This window comes from Crinia signifera, chromosome 1 (assembly GCF_055691185.1).
Source record: "Crinia signifera chromosome 1, ASM5569118v1, whole genome shotgun sequence".
Classification (NCBI taxonomy): domain Eukaryota; kingdom Metazoa; phylum Chordata; class Amphibia; order Anura; family Myobatrachidae; genus Crinia; species Crinia signifera.
This window is the reverse complement of record NC_139217.1, coordinates 449,251,734-449,270,156: the sequence shown is the minus strand read 5'-3', so window position 1 is coordinate 449,270,156 and position 18,423 is coordinate 449,251,734. Positions and strand designations below refer to the sequence as shown.

The window sequence follows — 18,423 nt, the reverse complement described above, 5'->3', positions numbered from 1 at the left end:
AAAGACACACTATAACACACCACACTTTACGACCTTTGGACACTGATGCACCAACATCATTGTCAAAATCACATCTATGCCTTCACACACACCCATTAATGCATCCAATACTACAAAATGCACACACACACACACACACACACACACACACACACACACACACAAACACACCCATCCATAACTTCAATACTCACCAATCTATTGAAACACTTCTATGTACAGTATTCAAGGTGCCTTCAAAACTCTGTATTACACACTACTCTTTAGTAGCTTTCACCAATAACACAACAACATGCTTTTTACACACACACACACACACACACACACACATTCATCCCTACATTACTCACAATTACACACACCCATCCATGCCTCCAATACTCACAACTACACACACACACATCCATGCTTCCAATACTGACATCTACACCCACCCACAAACCCATCCGGAAATCCAATACTACCTACCACACACACCCATCCATACCTACAATACTCACAACTACACTCTCTCTCTCGCTCACACACACACACACACACACACACACACACATCCATGCCTACAATACTCACTACTACTACTACTACACACACGCACACACGCATCCATCCAATAATCACAACTACACACACCCACCCATGCCTCCAATACTCACAACTACACACACACACACACCCAGCCATGCCTCTATTACTCAAAAATACAGACCCCCCATCCATGCCTCCAATACCCACACACAACCATCCATAACTCCACTACTCACACTCCCATCTATGCCTCCATTACTCACAACCACACACACACACTCACACCCATCCAGCCCTCCAATACTCGCAACTACACACATACAAACACCCATCCAGCCCTGTAATACTCAATACTAAAAACAGCCATTCATGCCTCCAATACTCACTACTACACACACACACACAGCCATGCCTACCACACTCACAACTACACACACTCAACAATTCATGCATACAATACTCACAATTACACACACACACTCACACACAACCATCCATGCATCCAATACTAACAACTACTCACACACCCATCCATGCCTACAATACTCACTACACACACATCCATCCAATACTCACAACTACACAAACACCCATCCATCCCTCCAATACTCACAACTACACACACACATACATCCATGCCTCGAATACTCACAACTACACACACACACCCATCCATGCCTCCACTTCTCACAACTACCCCATACCACTACACTACAAAGGCCTCTTCTTACACAACATTCCTCCCTTCAACATTTCAACACCCACTATATTGTCACACCTCTTTGGACAACACTACCTGCGGCGTGACACCCTGCACCCCAAACTCCAAACACACCCATCCATAGCTTCAATACTCACACCTACACACCCATATACACAAACACACACCCATCCATGCCTCTAATACTACCAACCACACACCCACCCATCCATGGCGCCAATACTCACAACTACTTTTCCATTTCAGCTCCCTTCAAAACACACACTATAACACACCACACTTTACGACCTTTGGACACTGATGCACCAACGTCATTGTCAAAATCACATCTATGCCTTCACACACACCCATCCATGCATCCAATACTACAAAATGCACACACACACACACACAAACACACCCATCCATACCTTCAATACTCACAAATCTATCAAAACACTTCTATGTACAGTATTCAAGATGCCTTCAAAACTCTGTATTACACACTACTCTTTACTAGCTTTCAACAATAACACAACATGCTTTTTACACACACACACACACACACACACATCCATCCCTACATTACTCACAATTACACACACCCATCCATGCCTCCAATACTCACAACTACACACACACACATCCATGCTTCCAATACTGACATCTACACCCACCCACAAACCCATCCGGAAATCCAATACTACCATACACACACACCCATCCATACCTACAATACTCACAACTACACTCTCTCTCACACACACACACACACACACACACACACATCCATGCCTACAATACTCACTACTACTACTACTACTACTACTACACACACACACATCCATCCCTCCAATAATCACAACTACACACACCCATCCATGCCTCCAATACTCACAACTACACACACACACATCCATGCTTCCAATACTCAAATCTACACCGACCCACAAACCCTTCCATCCCTCAAATACTAACAACCACACACACCCATCCATGCCTACAATACTCACAACCACACACACACCCATCCATGCCTCCTATACTCACAACTACACACACACACACATATCCAACCCTGCAATACTCACAACTACCATGACACACACACACACACACACACACACACCCAGCCATGCCTCTATTATTCAAAAATACAGAGCCCCATCCATGCCTCCAATACCCACACACACCCATCCATAACTCCACTACTCACACTCCCATCTATGCCTCCATTACTCACAACCACACACACACACTCACACCCATCCAGCCCTCCAATACTCGCAACTACACACATACAAACACCCGTCCAGCCCTGTAATACTCAATACTAAAAACAGCCATTCATGACTCCAATACTACTACACACACACACACACACACACACACACAGCCATGCCTACCACACTCACAACTACACACACCCAACAATTCATGCATACAATACTCACAATTACACACACACACTCACACACAACCATCCATGCATCCAATACTAAAAACTACTCACACTCCCATCCATGCCTACAATACTCACTACACACACATCCATCCAATACTCACAACTACACAAACACCCATCCATCCCTCCAATACTCACAACTACACACACATACATCCATGCCTACAATACACACTACTACACACACACACATCCATCCAATACTTACAACTACACACATACACACACACATCCCTCCAATAATCACAACTTAACACACACCCATCCATGCCTCCAATACTCACAACTACACACACACACACATCCATTACTCCAATACTCACAACTACACACACACACATCCATCCATGCCTACAATACTCACTACTACACACACACCCATCCATGCCTCCTATACTCACAACTACACACACCCATCCATGCCTTCAATACTCACTACTACACACACACATCCATACCTCCAATACTCACAACTACACACACATCCATCCATGCCTACAATACTCAATACTACACACACACACAAACACACATTCATCCAATACTCACAACTACACACACACCCATCCAAACCTCCTATATTCACAACTACACACACCCATCCATGCCTCCCATACTCACAACTACACACACAAACGCACACACATCCATACCTACAATACTCACAAATACACACACACAGACATGCCAACTACACACACACACCTATGCTTGCCTACAATACTCACAATTACACACACACACACATGCCAAACACACTCACAACTACACACACACACACCTATGCATGCCTACAATACTCACAATTACACACACACACACACACACACACACACACACACCCATCCATCCCTCCAATACTCACAATTACACTCACATCCATGCCTCCAATACTCAGTACTACACACACACACTCACACACACACACACACACACACCCACACCCATTCATGCCTCCAATACTCTCACACACACACACACACACACACACACACACACACACACACACACCCATTCATGACTCCAATACTCACAACTACACCCACCCACCTCTGCATGGCTACAATACTCACAATTACACACACATCCATCCATGTGTACAATACTCAACACTACACACACATAAACACACACCCATCCATGCCTCCAAAACTACACAATACACACCCACCCATCCATGCCACCAATACTTACAACTACACCCACCCACCTATGCATGCCTACAATACTCACACATCTATACCTCCAATACTCACAACTACACACACACCCATCCATGCCTCCTCTACTCACAACTACACACACACCCATCCATGCCTTCAATACTCACAAATACGCACACACACATCCATGGCTGCTATACTCACAAATATACCCACACACACACCCATCCATAACTCCAATACTCACAACTACACACACATCCATTCATCCAATACTCACAACTACACACACCCAGGCATGGCTCCAATAATCACAACTACACACACCCACCTATGCATGCATGCCTACAATACCCTGAATTCATCACACACATCCATGCTTCCAATACTCACATCTACATCCACCCACACAAACAACCATCCCTACAATATTCACTACTTATCACACACCCATCCATGCCTCCAATACTCACAACTACACACACACACACACACACACACACACACATACATACATGCCTGTAATCTCTTATATATTTAGCCAGATCTGTCACTCATCCCCTGTGTAGCTAACGTTCCCGCCCAGTGGCATACACAAACCCGCCTGCTCCAGGGAAAAGACCAGTGTTTTATGTGTATAACGTTTTCATGTGTATAACGTTCCACCCCCTTGACATCACCACCCGCCACCCAGCCAGGGTTACAGTACACGCCCACCATCCACCATTATTCCACAGCCACCATCCACCATTACTCCTGTAGCCCCCCCTCTGCCAGCACCCCCTCTTCCCCCGCGCGATTCCCGGGACCCCCGTGACCCCCCCCCCTCCAGCGATTCCCGGGACCCACGCGAACCCCCCTCCCGCAATTCGCGGGACCCCCGTGAGGCCCCCCGCGTGATTTGTGACCCCCCTCCTGCCATTTCGTCCCCCGTATGCCCACACACCCCTATCACTACCAGCTTCCTGCTTTCCTGAACCGTAACTTCCACCACTGGGGAGTCGCTGAAGCGGTGTTGCCCACATACCCCTATCATGCCTTATAGCCCAGCCTCCTGCTCTCATGCACCCTAACTCCCATCCAGTAGGAAGAGACACTGACTCAGGGCCACCGTCCTGTACTCCTGTGCTGCCACGCTGGACCCTCACCCACTGGCAGAAGCTGCACAGTGTCCCCCACCCTCCTCTTTAGTCCCCCTTATGCCCACACACCCCTATCACTACCCAGCCTCCTGTTTTCCTGTGTCGTGACCTCCGCCAGTGGGGAGCCGCTGACTCAAAAACACCCTACTATACTATTGCACACACACACACACGGACACACCCCACCCCCACACCCACAAATGTCACTGTACCCTCCACACTATCAATGTATATTCTTATTCTGTAACCCCTTTTTAATGAAACAAAACAATACACACCCCCTTCCAAATTATATGCTCTCTATTTAACACATTTCACCTATAACTGAAGTTGCAATACAGGGCATCTTTCATACAATTCTAACCATATTTCTCACAATACAAACACTCACAAATTAAGGGGGCGCAGCCCCTTACGCCGGTGTGAAGAGCGCCCGAAGGGCGCGATGAATCACCTAGTTGGCAATATTTATCTTAGAAAGCGACATTTTACAGTGGTCATATTTACAACAGTATTGTACTGGGTGTTGCGTTCTTGTCCCTGGATGTTAGAGACTATAGAGAACACAGTACAGTGTGAAGTCCTGTAGCTGACATGCATCCAAGTTTATTCAGTCATTGTCATAGATGCAATCTGTAGAAAGAAAGTGAAGGTATTATTAAGGTAATCAGTTCATAGTAGCTTGGTCGCAACATGCATATATTTTTAATAAAAAGTAAAGATAATTTCTGAATTGATTGCCCCCTGCCTCCAGCGCATTGGGGCAGTGGTGTCGAGATGGGTAGGGTACTTTTTACCCAAGTGCTGAGCTGCGGAGAGTGGCAACTGCAGCGGTAGCCTGTCCTCTCTACATAAGCAGGTGTCCCACCAGCAGTATGGTCATCTGCCCGCACCTAGCTTGCTCCCCCTGCAAAAAAATTTTTTTACAGGGACGTGGCTACACCGCCTCCATTGACCATGCCCCCTTTTTTTTACCAGGGCCCGGCAGCACTGCATAGGGGACGTTGTCCTTGGTGGCATGATTGTGTCTTCCTGGCTCCACCCCCCACTCTAAAGTGCAGAGAAAACAGGCACTCAATAGTGCGGGGTGGGCTATGATGATGTGATTCAGCATGAAAAACATTATTGAGTCCAAACTCAAGGGAAGTGTGGTGGGATGGAGGGGGATGCAGGAGGTTTTCCCACCATTCCGGAGAAAGGGGCGTGGGTGTTTGGGAGTGCCACACGATTTTAGGGAGCCTCCCGGCCGTTCTGGTAGGGAGGGCAAGCTGTTCTACTTACCAGCCGAGGAATACTTGACCAATAAAAGTATTGCTTGGCAATAGGTGACTATTATCTTATCATTGCTTTTTATTCCATTTTGTTATTTAACTGTACATACATTTACATTTGGCCTAGAGATGATTTCGCCAACAGTATAACAGTATTAATACAACCAGTACTGTAAAGATAGTTTTAGATTGTGTTGTAGCGTGTTTCTTTCATCATTCCAAGGAATTTGTGGCAACATTTTTAGATCCAAAATAAAGACAGTAGACCTCAGTGCACCTACCTTCTCCAATATCATCATAGATTTCCCCATCACTGCAATAAAAAAAACAAAAACATATTGTACATTAAATTAAAAATCATTGACAAAATATGGTATAGGTCAGTGGTTCCCAAACTATCCAGAATACAGGCCCCCTAGAGTACCAGCATATTATTCACATCACCCCCTAGAATAAAAGTTCTGGGTTTAGTTATGTGGGGGAGGGGGCGGGTGTACAGTTGGCTGCCACTAGCACTGGTTTTGTTTTGGTCCTGGACCACCAACCCACAAGAGGCCTAGGTACACAGTTCCGGAACCACTGGTATAGGGTCTATTATGTCATCACAACCTGCTACCTACAGTATGTCATGTTTACATGATATAGCTACTGGGAAAAGATTTTTTAGGATAACAACCTGCGCTCACACGGAACAAGCAGCTAGAGGATCACACAAATAGGGCTACCAAACCCAAAGTTACATATACAACACGACAAGGAGTGGATCCCCACAGTGCTAATTCACAGGATCCTTTTTCAGTAATTTTTCTCTTCTTTCGGCCTTTAAAACCTCCAAGGTTATTTGTTCGAGACACCGGAAAAAAGAGAGAACAGTCTCCTGATTATCGTCAGCTTATGATAATATTAAAGTGACCCAATCAGTCACCACTCCAACTCACCTAGGCCAGCTAGGAGAGGTTCGCATAAAGGTATCTTTCAATGGAACATCAGATAAAAGGCACAATTGGAAATAGACTCACCTAGGGACAAAGCCCTATGTACATCCAAAGGTTTCTTTGGTCGATAGAAGTATGCACCGGGATACACGTCTCGTTCAGAGTAAAAAAAGTAACATTTATTGTATAAAACAGGATACTCCAGAAACAACCAGAATACAGCCACGTCAAAAAAAACCTATCCGGAATGGGGGCCAATTCGAGGCAGTAAGTCCACAGATGTTGCAAAGGTGGGTGTCTTGGAGTCCTGGATAAAATTTTGTAGCAAACACCAACGCGTTTCGAACCTTGTTGGTCCTTCCTCAGGGTGTAGACAAATTAAAATAAGGTCCTGGGGGGGTTTATATACCCTAAAGCCTCCAGGACTAACATAAAACCCGGCATATTCCACATCCATCTATTCCTCACTAAACCTATTTCCAACACTGAGAATCCTACAGTAATCCTAACAGCACATTATTAACAACAGTTCCAAAAGCAAACATCTTACCAATTTATAATAAATCGCATCAGATGAGCTATATCCACATTATAACGTTAAGTCATAACAATCCGGATTTTCGCATAAGTCCATGTCACTACATAGTTGCGGATCCCCACTTCCGGGGGGCGGACGTTACTTCCGCTAAGTGACACGCAAATGCTCTTCATTAGATTCAGCCGTCACTTCCGCTGGGTGTATCGCGGAAACTCTCTGGCTGGAAACATATGCTTGCGTTGTCACCTGCGGCCGGCCTGTACTTCCGCTCTATGGGACGCATATGCGTGTCACCCGTATCCTGCATCACTTCCGGCTTGTACATTTCAGCATCTGAAGCGCAAACTGCATGGTTGTCAAGGATACCAATACGATCTTCCGGTATCCATAGGTCAGAGCGCATCTGTTCAATGTTAGATTCTAAGTATATATAGCGATAGTGTAGCGACCATCATATCCACATGCAAGAATATATAAAAAAAGAGGTATTAGTCATAATATATCAACCGCAAAAGTCTGATAATTACATTTACAGGAGAAAACATTTCAATTCAAAATCGGCGTTTAAGCCGCGGGGGACCAGGGTTTTTAGATTATAAATGAGACGCATCTCCATTTGGGATAGTCTGACATCCCTGTCATCCTTTCTCCAATTGGGATTTATGGTCGTAATGCCACAAAACGCTCTTATTTGACTGGGATCGCTCCCATGATGGTTCTTAAAATGTTGTGACACATTATGTGTCTCCACCCCCTTCCTGATGTTTCTCACATGTTCTGCTAAACGTATTTTTAAAGCCCTAGTTGTTTTTCCAATATATTGTTTATTGCAGGAACAGCGCAGCAGGTAAATACAATACTTGGAATCACATGTGATAAAGTCTTTAATAGTAAAGGTTTCTCCTGTATGACAAGATTCGTACCCCATAATTTTACTACTATCAGATTTACATATCTTACACATACTGCAGGTCCCGCACCTATAAAAACCTTTAGATTTGATATTATTTCTATTGTTCGGTATATTAATGGCGCTCCTTACCACCATATTACGGATATTCTCAGCCCTCCTATATATGAATTTCGGTGCTGGTCCTATATGCTTAGCCAAAAGGGGGTCTTTATTTAGTATGCCCCAATGTCTCTTTATTATTTGTTCGACCTGTTTGTGCTGTGTGCTGAACTTAGTAATAAACGGCACTCCCATCTGTGGGTCTTTTTTCTTTCTGGTAGATTTGTTAATAGCCTCCAATCTGTCAAGTTCAGCCCCTTCCCTTAAAGCGACTTCCACCATCTCGGGATTATAACCCTTGGCAAGAAATTGGGATTTAAGGGTATTTGCCTGGTCGTTGTACGTCACCAAATCAGTGCAGTTCCTCCTAATTCTGAAGAACTGACTCTTTGGCATGCTCTTCTTCCAGTTATCGTGGTGATTACTCTCGTAGGGGATAAACGAATTGCAATCTGTGCTTTTTACGTAATTCTTGGTTTTCACTATGTTATTCTCTATATAAATTGAGAGATCCAAGAAATGTACCTCCTGTTCACTTTTTTCAAACGTAAGTTTAATGGATAGATCATTACCATTTAGTAGTTGGGAGAAAGTATCTAATGAGGATTCATCTCCCCTCCATACGAACAATATATCGTCAATGTACCGGGGCTGAAATTCTCCCCAACCAACACCCCAGATCAATTCGAGGTATTTATTGATCTGCAAAAAATGGTGAGGAAACTCACCCTAAAAAGATTTTTTGAGGAGATTAACTCCAATAAAGAACCAGAAGTAATAGAAGACACGACATCTGTCTTCAAAAAGAAGTCCACGCTTTACCCCCAGCACAAAAGGGGATGCTTCGTGGAGACATTTGACCGTCTTGTTAAAGAGGACCTTGAGAAATTAAGTCTTAAGCCTATCAGGAATCCGAATTTTTCCAAAAAAGAAAGGGAAGCAGTGAAAAGCCTCAAAGATAATAAACATATCACTATAAAGCCAGCCGATAAGGGGGGCAGCATAGTGATTATGGATACCACCAAATATCAGGAGAAGATAATGAGGCAACTAGCAGACTCCCATACTTATAAGAAATTAAGGGGGAATCCGACTGACAAGATTAAGTCTAAATTAGAGACCTTTTTGGATTTATATCACAGGAAGAACGTGATTACCAAAGAGGTCAAGGAATATATCTCTATCTCTTCACCATCCGTGCCAGTTATATATGTACTGCCTAAGATACACAAATGTAAAGAGAACCCGCCAGGTCGCCCTATTGTAGCTGGCACGGGTTCCATTTTATCTAACTTGTCCCACTATTTAGATTCGTTACTACAACCGATGGTACAAAAGGTACCGTCCTTTTTGAAGGACACTATTTCGGTCCTCCAGAAAATACAGGCCACTACATGGGAGGAAGGGAATTTTTGGGTCACGGCAGACGTGACCTCTTTGTATACTATCATCAGGCATAACCTTGGACTAAGAGCGGTCGAATATTTTTTGGACCTGGACAAAACCCCAAACGATCTTAAAAACTTCATTCTAGAGGGAATTACCCTGATTTTAAGTAACAACTACTTCTGGTACGAGGGTTCCTACTATTTACAGCTGACCGGGACTGCGATGGGCACCAGGCTGGCACCAAGCTATGCCAATTTATTTATGGCATGGTGGGAGGCTACCTCCATTTGGAGTGGTCACCCTTTTGGTGCCAGCCTGGTGTCGTGGTCCCGGTACATTGACGATATATTGTTCGTCTGGAGGGGAGATGAATCCTCATTAGATACTTTCTCCCAACTACTAAATGGTAATGATCTATCCATTAAACTTACGTTTGAAAAAAGTGAACAGGAGGTACATTTCTTGGATCTCTCAATTTATATAGAGAATAACATAGTGAAAACCAAGAATTACGTAAAAAGCACAGATTGCAATTCGTTTATCCCCTACGAGAGTAATCACCACGATAACTGGAAGAAGAGCGTGCCAAAGAGTCAGTTCTTCAGAATTAGGAGGAACTGCACTGATTTGGTGACGTACAACGACCAGGCAAATACCCTTAAATCCCAATTTCTTGTCAAGGGTTATAATCCCGAGATGGTGGAAGTCGCTTTAAGGGAAGGGGCTGAACTTGACAGATTGGAGGCTACTAACAAATCTACCAGAAAGAAAAAAGACCCACAGATGGGAGTGCCGTTTATTACTAAGTTCAGCACACAGCACAAACAGGTCGAACAAATAATAAAGAGACATTGGGGCATACTAAATAAAGACCCCCTTTTGGCTAAGCATATAGGACCAGCACCGAAATTCATATATAGGAGGGCTGAGAATATCCGTAATATGGTGGTAAGGAGCGCCATTAATATACCGAACAATAGAAATAATATCAAATCTAAAGGTTTTTATAGGTGCGGGACCTGCAGTATGTGTAAGATATATAAATCTGATAGTAGTAAAATTATGGGGTACGAATCTTGTCATACAGGAGAAACCTTTACTATTAAAGACTTTATCACATGTGATTCCAAGTATTGTATTTACCTGCTGCGCTGTTCCTGCAATAAACAATATATTGGAAAAACAACTAGGGCTTTAAAAATACGTTTAGCAGAACATGTGAGAAACATCAGGAAGGGGGTGGAGACACATAATGTGTCACAATATTTTAAGAACCATCATGGGAGCGATCCCAGTCAAATAAGAGCGTTTTGTGGCATTACGACCATAAATCCCAATTGGAGAAAGGATGACAGGGATGTCAGACTATCCCAAATGGAGATGCGTCTCATTTATAATCTAAAAACCCTGGTCCCCCGCGGCTTAAACGCCGATTTTGAATTGAAATGTTTTCTCCTGTAAATGTAATTATCAGACTTTTGCGGTTGATATATTATGACTAATACCTCTTTTTTAAAATATTCTTGCATGTGGATATGATGGTCGCTACACTATCGCTATATATACTTAGAATCTAACATTGAACAGATGCGCTCTGACCTATGGATACCGGAAGATCGTATTGGTATCCTTGACAACCATGCAGTTTGCGCTTCAGATGCTGAAATGTACAAGCCGGAAGTGATGCAGGATACGGGTGACACGCATATGCGTCCCATAGAGCGGAAGTACAGGCCGGCCGCAGGTGACAACGCAAGCATATGTTTCCAGCCAGAGAGTTTCCGCGATACACCCAGCGGAAGTGACGGCTGAATCTAATGAAGCGCATTTGCGTGTCACTTAGCGGAAGTAACGTCCGCCCCCGGAAGTGGGGATCCGCAACTATGTAGTGACATGGACTTATGCGAAAATCCGGATTGTTATGACTTAACGTTATAATGTGGATATAGCTCATCTGATGCGATTTATTATAAATTGGTAAGATGTTTGCTTTTGGAACTGTTGTTAATAATGTGCTGTTAGGATTACTGTAGGATTCTCAGTGTTGGAAATAGGTTTAGTGAGGAATAGATGGATGTGGAATATGCCGGGTTTTATGATAGTCCTGGAGGCTTTAGGGTATATAAACCCCCCCAGGACCTTATTTTAATTTGTCTACACCCTGAGGAAGGACCAACAAGGTTCGAAACGCGTTGGTGTTTGCTACAAAATTTTATCCAGGACTCCAAGACACCCACCTTTGCAACATCTGTGGACTTACTGCCTCGAATTGGCCCCCATTCCGGATAGGGGTTTTTTGACGTGGCTGTATTCTGGTTGTTTCTGGAGTATCCTGTTTTATACAATAAATGTTACTTTTTTTACTCTGAACGAGACGTGTATCCCGGTGCATACTTCTATCGACCAAAGAAACCTTTGGATGTACATAGGGCTTTGTCCCTAGGTGAGTCTATTTCCAATTGTGCCTTTTATCTGATGTTCCATTGAAAGATACCTTTATGCGAACCTCTCCTAGCTGGCCTAGGTGAGTTGGAGTGGTGACTGATTGGGTCACTTTAATATTATCATAAGCTGACGATAATCAGGAGACTGTTCTCTCTTTTTTCCGGTGTCTCGAACAAATAACCTTGGAGGTTTTAAAGGCCGAAAGAAGAGAAAAATTACTGAAAAAGGATCCTGTGAATTAGCGCTGTGGGGATCCACTCCTTGTCGTGTTGTATATGATATAGCTACTGTATGTCTAACTTCCTTTTATTCTGCTGGATAGGGGTTTTTTGACGTGGCTGTATTCTGGTTGTTTCTGGAGTATCCTGTTTTATACAATAAATGTTACTTTTTTTACTCTGAACGAGACGTGTATCCCGGTGCATACTTCTATCGACCAAAGAAACCTTTGGATGTACATAGGGCTTTGTCCCTAGGTGAGTCTATTTCCAATTGTGCCTTTTATCTGATGTTCCATTGAAAGATACCTTTATGCGAACCTCTCCTAGCTGGCCTAGGTGAGTTGGAGTGGTGACTGATTGGGTCACTTTAATATTATCATAAGCTGACGATAATCAGGAGACTGTTCTCTCTTTTTTCCGGTGTCTCGAACAAATAACCTTGGAGGTTTTAAAGGCCGAAAGAAGAGAAAAATTACTGAAAAAGGATCCTGTGAATTAGCGCTGTGGGGATCCACTCCTTGTCGTGTTGTATATGATATAGCTACTGTATGTCTAACTTCCTTTTATTCTGTTATAGATCCTTACCTGGAAACCATCCCCATTTCTGCTGGCTGAATGTTGATGTGACCACAACCACACTGAGAATAGTTGGGAAGACTTGGGGGTCAATTGTCTAAGTGGCGGCTTTCAAAAGGTGGCATTTCCCACCAGCTTTGGAAAGTTCAGAGCAGCCCTAAGGAGGTGCAGTATATGGCAATATTTGGCCCTTCTGAATGATATACTTTGTAATATCGTCCAGTGTGTGTGCACTCGATATCGTTAAGGATGCGTGCTCCAGCAGGTCGTTAATGACCCCCTCCCCCACCCTGTCTTCTGCGCATGCAGCTTAATTTGACTATATAATCAACAATTAAATGTTCAGCGGTGGGTCGGGTGATGTCAATGAATATCATCAACGATATTGTACAGTGTGTAGGCACTATATGGTGCGCCTGGGAGTTCAAGGGAAAAACCTAGATGATATTGTATAGTGTGTACAAACAGTCAATAATCGCTCAGCTGCAAATCTAAATCAGGTTTACGTGTGCATCCCTAGGTCAGGCACATTAAGCCTAAATCGAACCCGATCGCACTGCTGCAAATCTGCTGGCTGGGCGATTATCGATAGACATCGCATGCGTACGGCCCGTAGTACACGCATACGGCCCGTAGTACACGTAATTCATGCGTACGGCCCGTATGTGCAAGGCCATTCTTCAGGAAGGCCTGCTAATTTTTGAAATCGCTGGCCTTTCGCAAGGTGATTGACATGAAGCAGGAAATTGGGGTGAGTGTCAGGGAAACCGCAGGTGTCCCCAGGCGTTCGGAGGGAAGTCATGTGATGCCAGCTCCGGTGCTGATCAGGCTGTTTCTATCGCAGCCGTCGAGCAAGTCCTGGACCACAGTGAGAAAATCATTCAATGGTGATTGAGGGAGGGGGGGGGGGAGGGTTTGGCATTCACCGGGGCAGGAACAGGTCTGGAACAGAGGCTCTAGCAGGATCTTACTTTTAATGCTGCACCCGCAATGGTTGCCAAACAGTTGCCGTGACAGTCTGACAATACTGGTGCAACTCGTACCAGAATAACTGTGCCTGACCAGCAGCATTTTGTTTTTTCAGTCTTGGGCTTTTTTACAGAAAATGATAAAACACGTTGGTACTTGTTTCCTAGCACGGCCACAACGATCATGATCGTGGGCATCGTGAGGAAAAATCGGGGGCATCGCGGCCATCGCGGCCATCGCAAGCACTAAAAAATCGGGTGCGATGGTCGCGACGCGATGCCCGCGATTTCCCCATAGGGAACAATGTTAAATGCCTCAATTTAGCCGCGATGCCCCCGATTTCCCATAGGAAACAATGTTAAATGGGTCAATTTACCAAAATCATCATAGGGAACAATGTTAAATGGGCCATAAACCCCCCAAAACACCCCTGAACAGTGAAATGTCCCCCCAAAAGTATTTTACGCCACCCCACGATCAACGCGAACCCGAAGCGTGGCGAGCCCGCGAGGGGCGGCGGTACGCGTCCTCCGACCTTTTCATACCCCCACTATCCACGTCGGCGTGGAGTTGAGAATAGAATAGTGTGGCGAGCGCAGCGAGCCACCGAGCCCGAAGCGTGGCGAGCGCAGCGGATACCTGTGAAGCCCGCGAAGGGACGCGTTTACCTGTGAAGGTATCCGCGGCCCCTCGCGGGGCACGCTGCGCTCGCCACGCTTCGGGCTCGGTGGCTCGCTACGCTCGCCACACTATTCTATTCTCAACTCCACGCCCTAGTGGATAGTGGGGGTATGAAAAGGTCGGAGGACGCGTACCGCCGCCCCTCGCGGGCTCGCTGCGCTCGCCACACTTCGGGTTCGCGTTGATCGTGGGGTGGCGTAAAGTATTTTTGGGGGGACATTTCACTGTTCTGGGGTGTTTTTGGGGCTTTCTGGCCCATTTACCATTGTTCCCTATGATGATTTGGTGAAATTGAGGTATTTAACATTGTTCCCTATGAGAAATCGGGGGCATCGCGGGTACATTGAGCCATTTAACATTGTTTCCTATGGGGAAATTGTGGGCATCGCGTCTGGACCATTTAAGGCTTTTTTAGCCGCATACGACGCGACCGACGCGATTTTGACTATTTTCAATGCATTTCAATGGGAAAATCGGGGTCATCGCGTCGGTCGCGTCGTATACCACTAAAAATGACACACAATGCCCGCGATTGTGGCCATGCTAGGAAACAAGTACCAACACGTTTATATTACACTTGCCTACTCTGCTGGATTTTGTGGGAGACTCCTGATTATTTGGGTAGACCCCTGCACCCATTGTACAGTAGGGTTCCTAGCTAAGTGGGCGGAGCTAAGTGGCAGAAACTGCCGCATTTATCCCTGTCCTCTACCTGCTAACCTGTGAATCATGACCGTTTTCTTGGGTCGGGGGTGTGCTAATGATGTGTAGGCCCCTCCCCCTGACTCCTCCTGCAGTGTCTCTGCTCCGGGCTTCTCCCAGAGAGGGACAAACAATATAGGCAAGTATGGATTATATCAATGGCCTTCATACATCAGTGGTTCCCAAGCTTGGTCCTCAATGCACCCTAGCAGTCCAGGTTTAAGTCTAGTCATGCTTGAGCCATCGTTGTCTACCCTCCTGCATTCTGCAGGAGACTCCCTGACATAATAGCAACCTCCCTCTCTCCCTCATTAGTGTAGCAATCTCCCTCATGTCACCTAGCCCACATTACACTGTTACATCATAGTTACCTCCCCTGCTGTATTCTGCAGAAGACTCCCTGAAATAGCAGCAATCTCCCTCTCTCCTTCATTAGTCTAGCAATCTCCCTCATGTCACCTAGCCCACATTACACTGTTACTTTTTAGTTACCTCCCCTCCTGCATTCTGCAGAAGACTCCCTGACATAGCAGCAATCTCCCTCTCTCCCTCATTAGTCTAGCAATCTCCCTCATGTCACCTAGCCCACATTACACTGTTACATCATAGTTATCTCCCCTCCTGCATTCTGCAGGAGACTCCCTGAAATAGCAGCAATCTCTCTCCCTCATTAGTCTAGCAATCTCCCTCATGTCACCTAGCCCACATTACACTGTTACATCATAGTTATCTCCCCTCCTACATTCTGCAGGAGACTCCCTGAAATAGCAGCAATCTCCCTCTCTCCCTCATTAGTCTAGCAATCTCCCTCATGTCACCTGGCCCACATTACACTGTTACATTTGTGGGGAAAAAAAGGAATGAGAGATAGATAAATTTACTAACTGCTTTGGGTCATCTACATTTGGATACAGGCAATTTAAAAAGATTACTCTCAGATGTAGCAGTACACACCCACACTTCTAGGTACCACGTTCACAATCTCTTTTCACAACCATCTGTGCACAAGCATGGATTTCGGTACTTGTGTATTATCTGGGCGCCCGATTTTTTTCATTGCATGCCACTACTATCCAACTACGCATGGAGTTGATTTTATATAGTGTGGCGAGCACAGCGAGCCACCGAGCCCGAAGCGTGGCGAGTGCAGCGCGCCCCGCGAGGGGACGCGGATTACTTTACATGTATTCTGCGTCCGCTCGCCACGCTTCGGGATTGGTGGCTCGCTGCGCTCGCCACACTATATAAAATTAACTCCATGCGTAGTTGGATAGTGGGGGTATGAAATCACCCATGGGTGACTATACAATTAAAAATCTGGTCTTTACAATGAAAAATCGCATTGCATGAATTGTATGCCACTATATTGTATGCAATGCGATGCAATGCAATGCAATACAATGAAAAAATCGGGCGCCCAGATATTACACAAGTACCTGGATTTCTTTCAAACTTAGACTGTGGGTGCCCCTTGGCATGAAAATTTCACCCATATCAGAGATTTTGCAAACACTTACGTATCAATTATGTTGCTTCTCAAAACATAGCCATCTGCAAACAAAGAAAATATATTTTAGTTTAAATAAAAAACTATAATTTGACAATATTAGAGCAGTCCCTGTTTGGGCTCCCTGACCTATATATGTTTTCCCTGTTTAAATGTAATTATCATGACGATTATTGTGCTATTATCCAAGTGCTGTATACAGTATGCGCTTTGTGTGGTTCAGTGTGTCGAGTGAAATCACTAAACTCATTAGCACAAACAGCCGGACCAGTGACCAGTCTCAGGGAATTACTGGAGGGGGGTCCAACTAAGTTCCCTTCCAAGAATCCAGGTGGGGGGTTTGGCCAGCACCTTTATAAACCAATGCACTGCCGCAGCAATGCTTACAGAATCTAAAACCCTCTGAAAATTGTTCCACCCTGTCGTCGGCCCTGACTGTTACCTCCGACAAATACCTGTTACTCAATTTGTGGCTAAATCCTCGCCACCATCGCTAATCAATCACTGTATGTGCGCTGTGCGACTGAGTTGCATGCACTGTACAACAACATCATTAAGTTCCGCAAACATCAGCTTTTGTTCTGACTCAGACCCACTGCCTGATTTGCAACTTACTTCCGCACAACTAATGCCAGCTCCTGTGCTCCATGCTCCCTAAGACATATACTTACAGACAGAGGCTCATGGCACTGTGAACACAGGTGTATGTGGGCACATCTGTATTGGCATAGTTACATGCGTTTCATTTGCACCAGCTTGTTTCCAAAGTCAGTGGGGTGGAATCAAAGTTGCATGCACGTTTTCCACACAACCCACCCACTGTGCACGTTTTCCACATTGCCTGCATGGAAATATATGGCCCATATGTATCTACAGTATGTGGTCGCACTGGCCCCATCCATCAGTTTTTCTAGTAGTTGTCATCAGGAAAGCAGCTATAATTCTCATATCAACTAGCAGCTTTATTTGAGTACTAGGCAGTTTTAGATGAGTACCAGGCAACTTCAGGTGAGTACCAGACAGCCTGAGGTGAGTACCAAGCAGCTGGAGGTGAGTACCAGGCAGCTGGAGGTGAGTACCAGGCAGCTGGAGGTGAGTACCAGGCAGATTTAGGTGAGTACCAGGTAGCTAGAGGTGAGTACCAGGCAGCTAGAGGTGAGTACCAGGCAGATAGAGGTG

The 18,423-nt window shown here is 45.0% G+C and overlaps 1 protein-coding gene across 2 annotated transcripts in view; it reads right to left on the bottom strand.

Annotated features, from left to right (window-relative positions):
• Nucleotides 1–5,075: 5,075 nt before the first annotated feature.
• FYB1 (FYN binding protein 1) overlaps nucleotides 5,076–18,423 on the bottom strand; it is a 136,252-nt gene continuing 122,904 nt past the window's right edge. For both annotated transcript variants that reach the window (XM_083154439.1, XM_083154450.1), the window contains 3 exons: nucleotides 17,255–17,288; nucleotides 6,551–6,582; nucleotides 5,076–5,631 (listed from right to left, as the gene is read on the bottom strand). In XM_083154439.1, coding sequence (XP_083010565.1) covers nucleotides 5,609–5,631; nucleotides 6,551–6,582; nucleotides 17,255–17,288 — 89 coding nt within the window. In that variant the 3' untranslated portion in view covers nucleotides 5,076–5,608. The remainder of the gene's footprint in view (nucleotides 5,632–6,550; nucleotides 6,583–17,254; nucleotides 17,289–18,423) is intronic.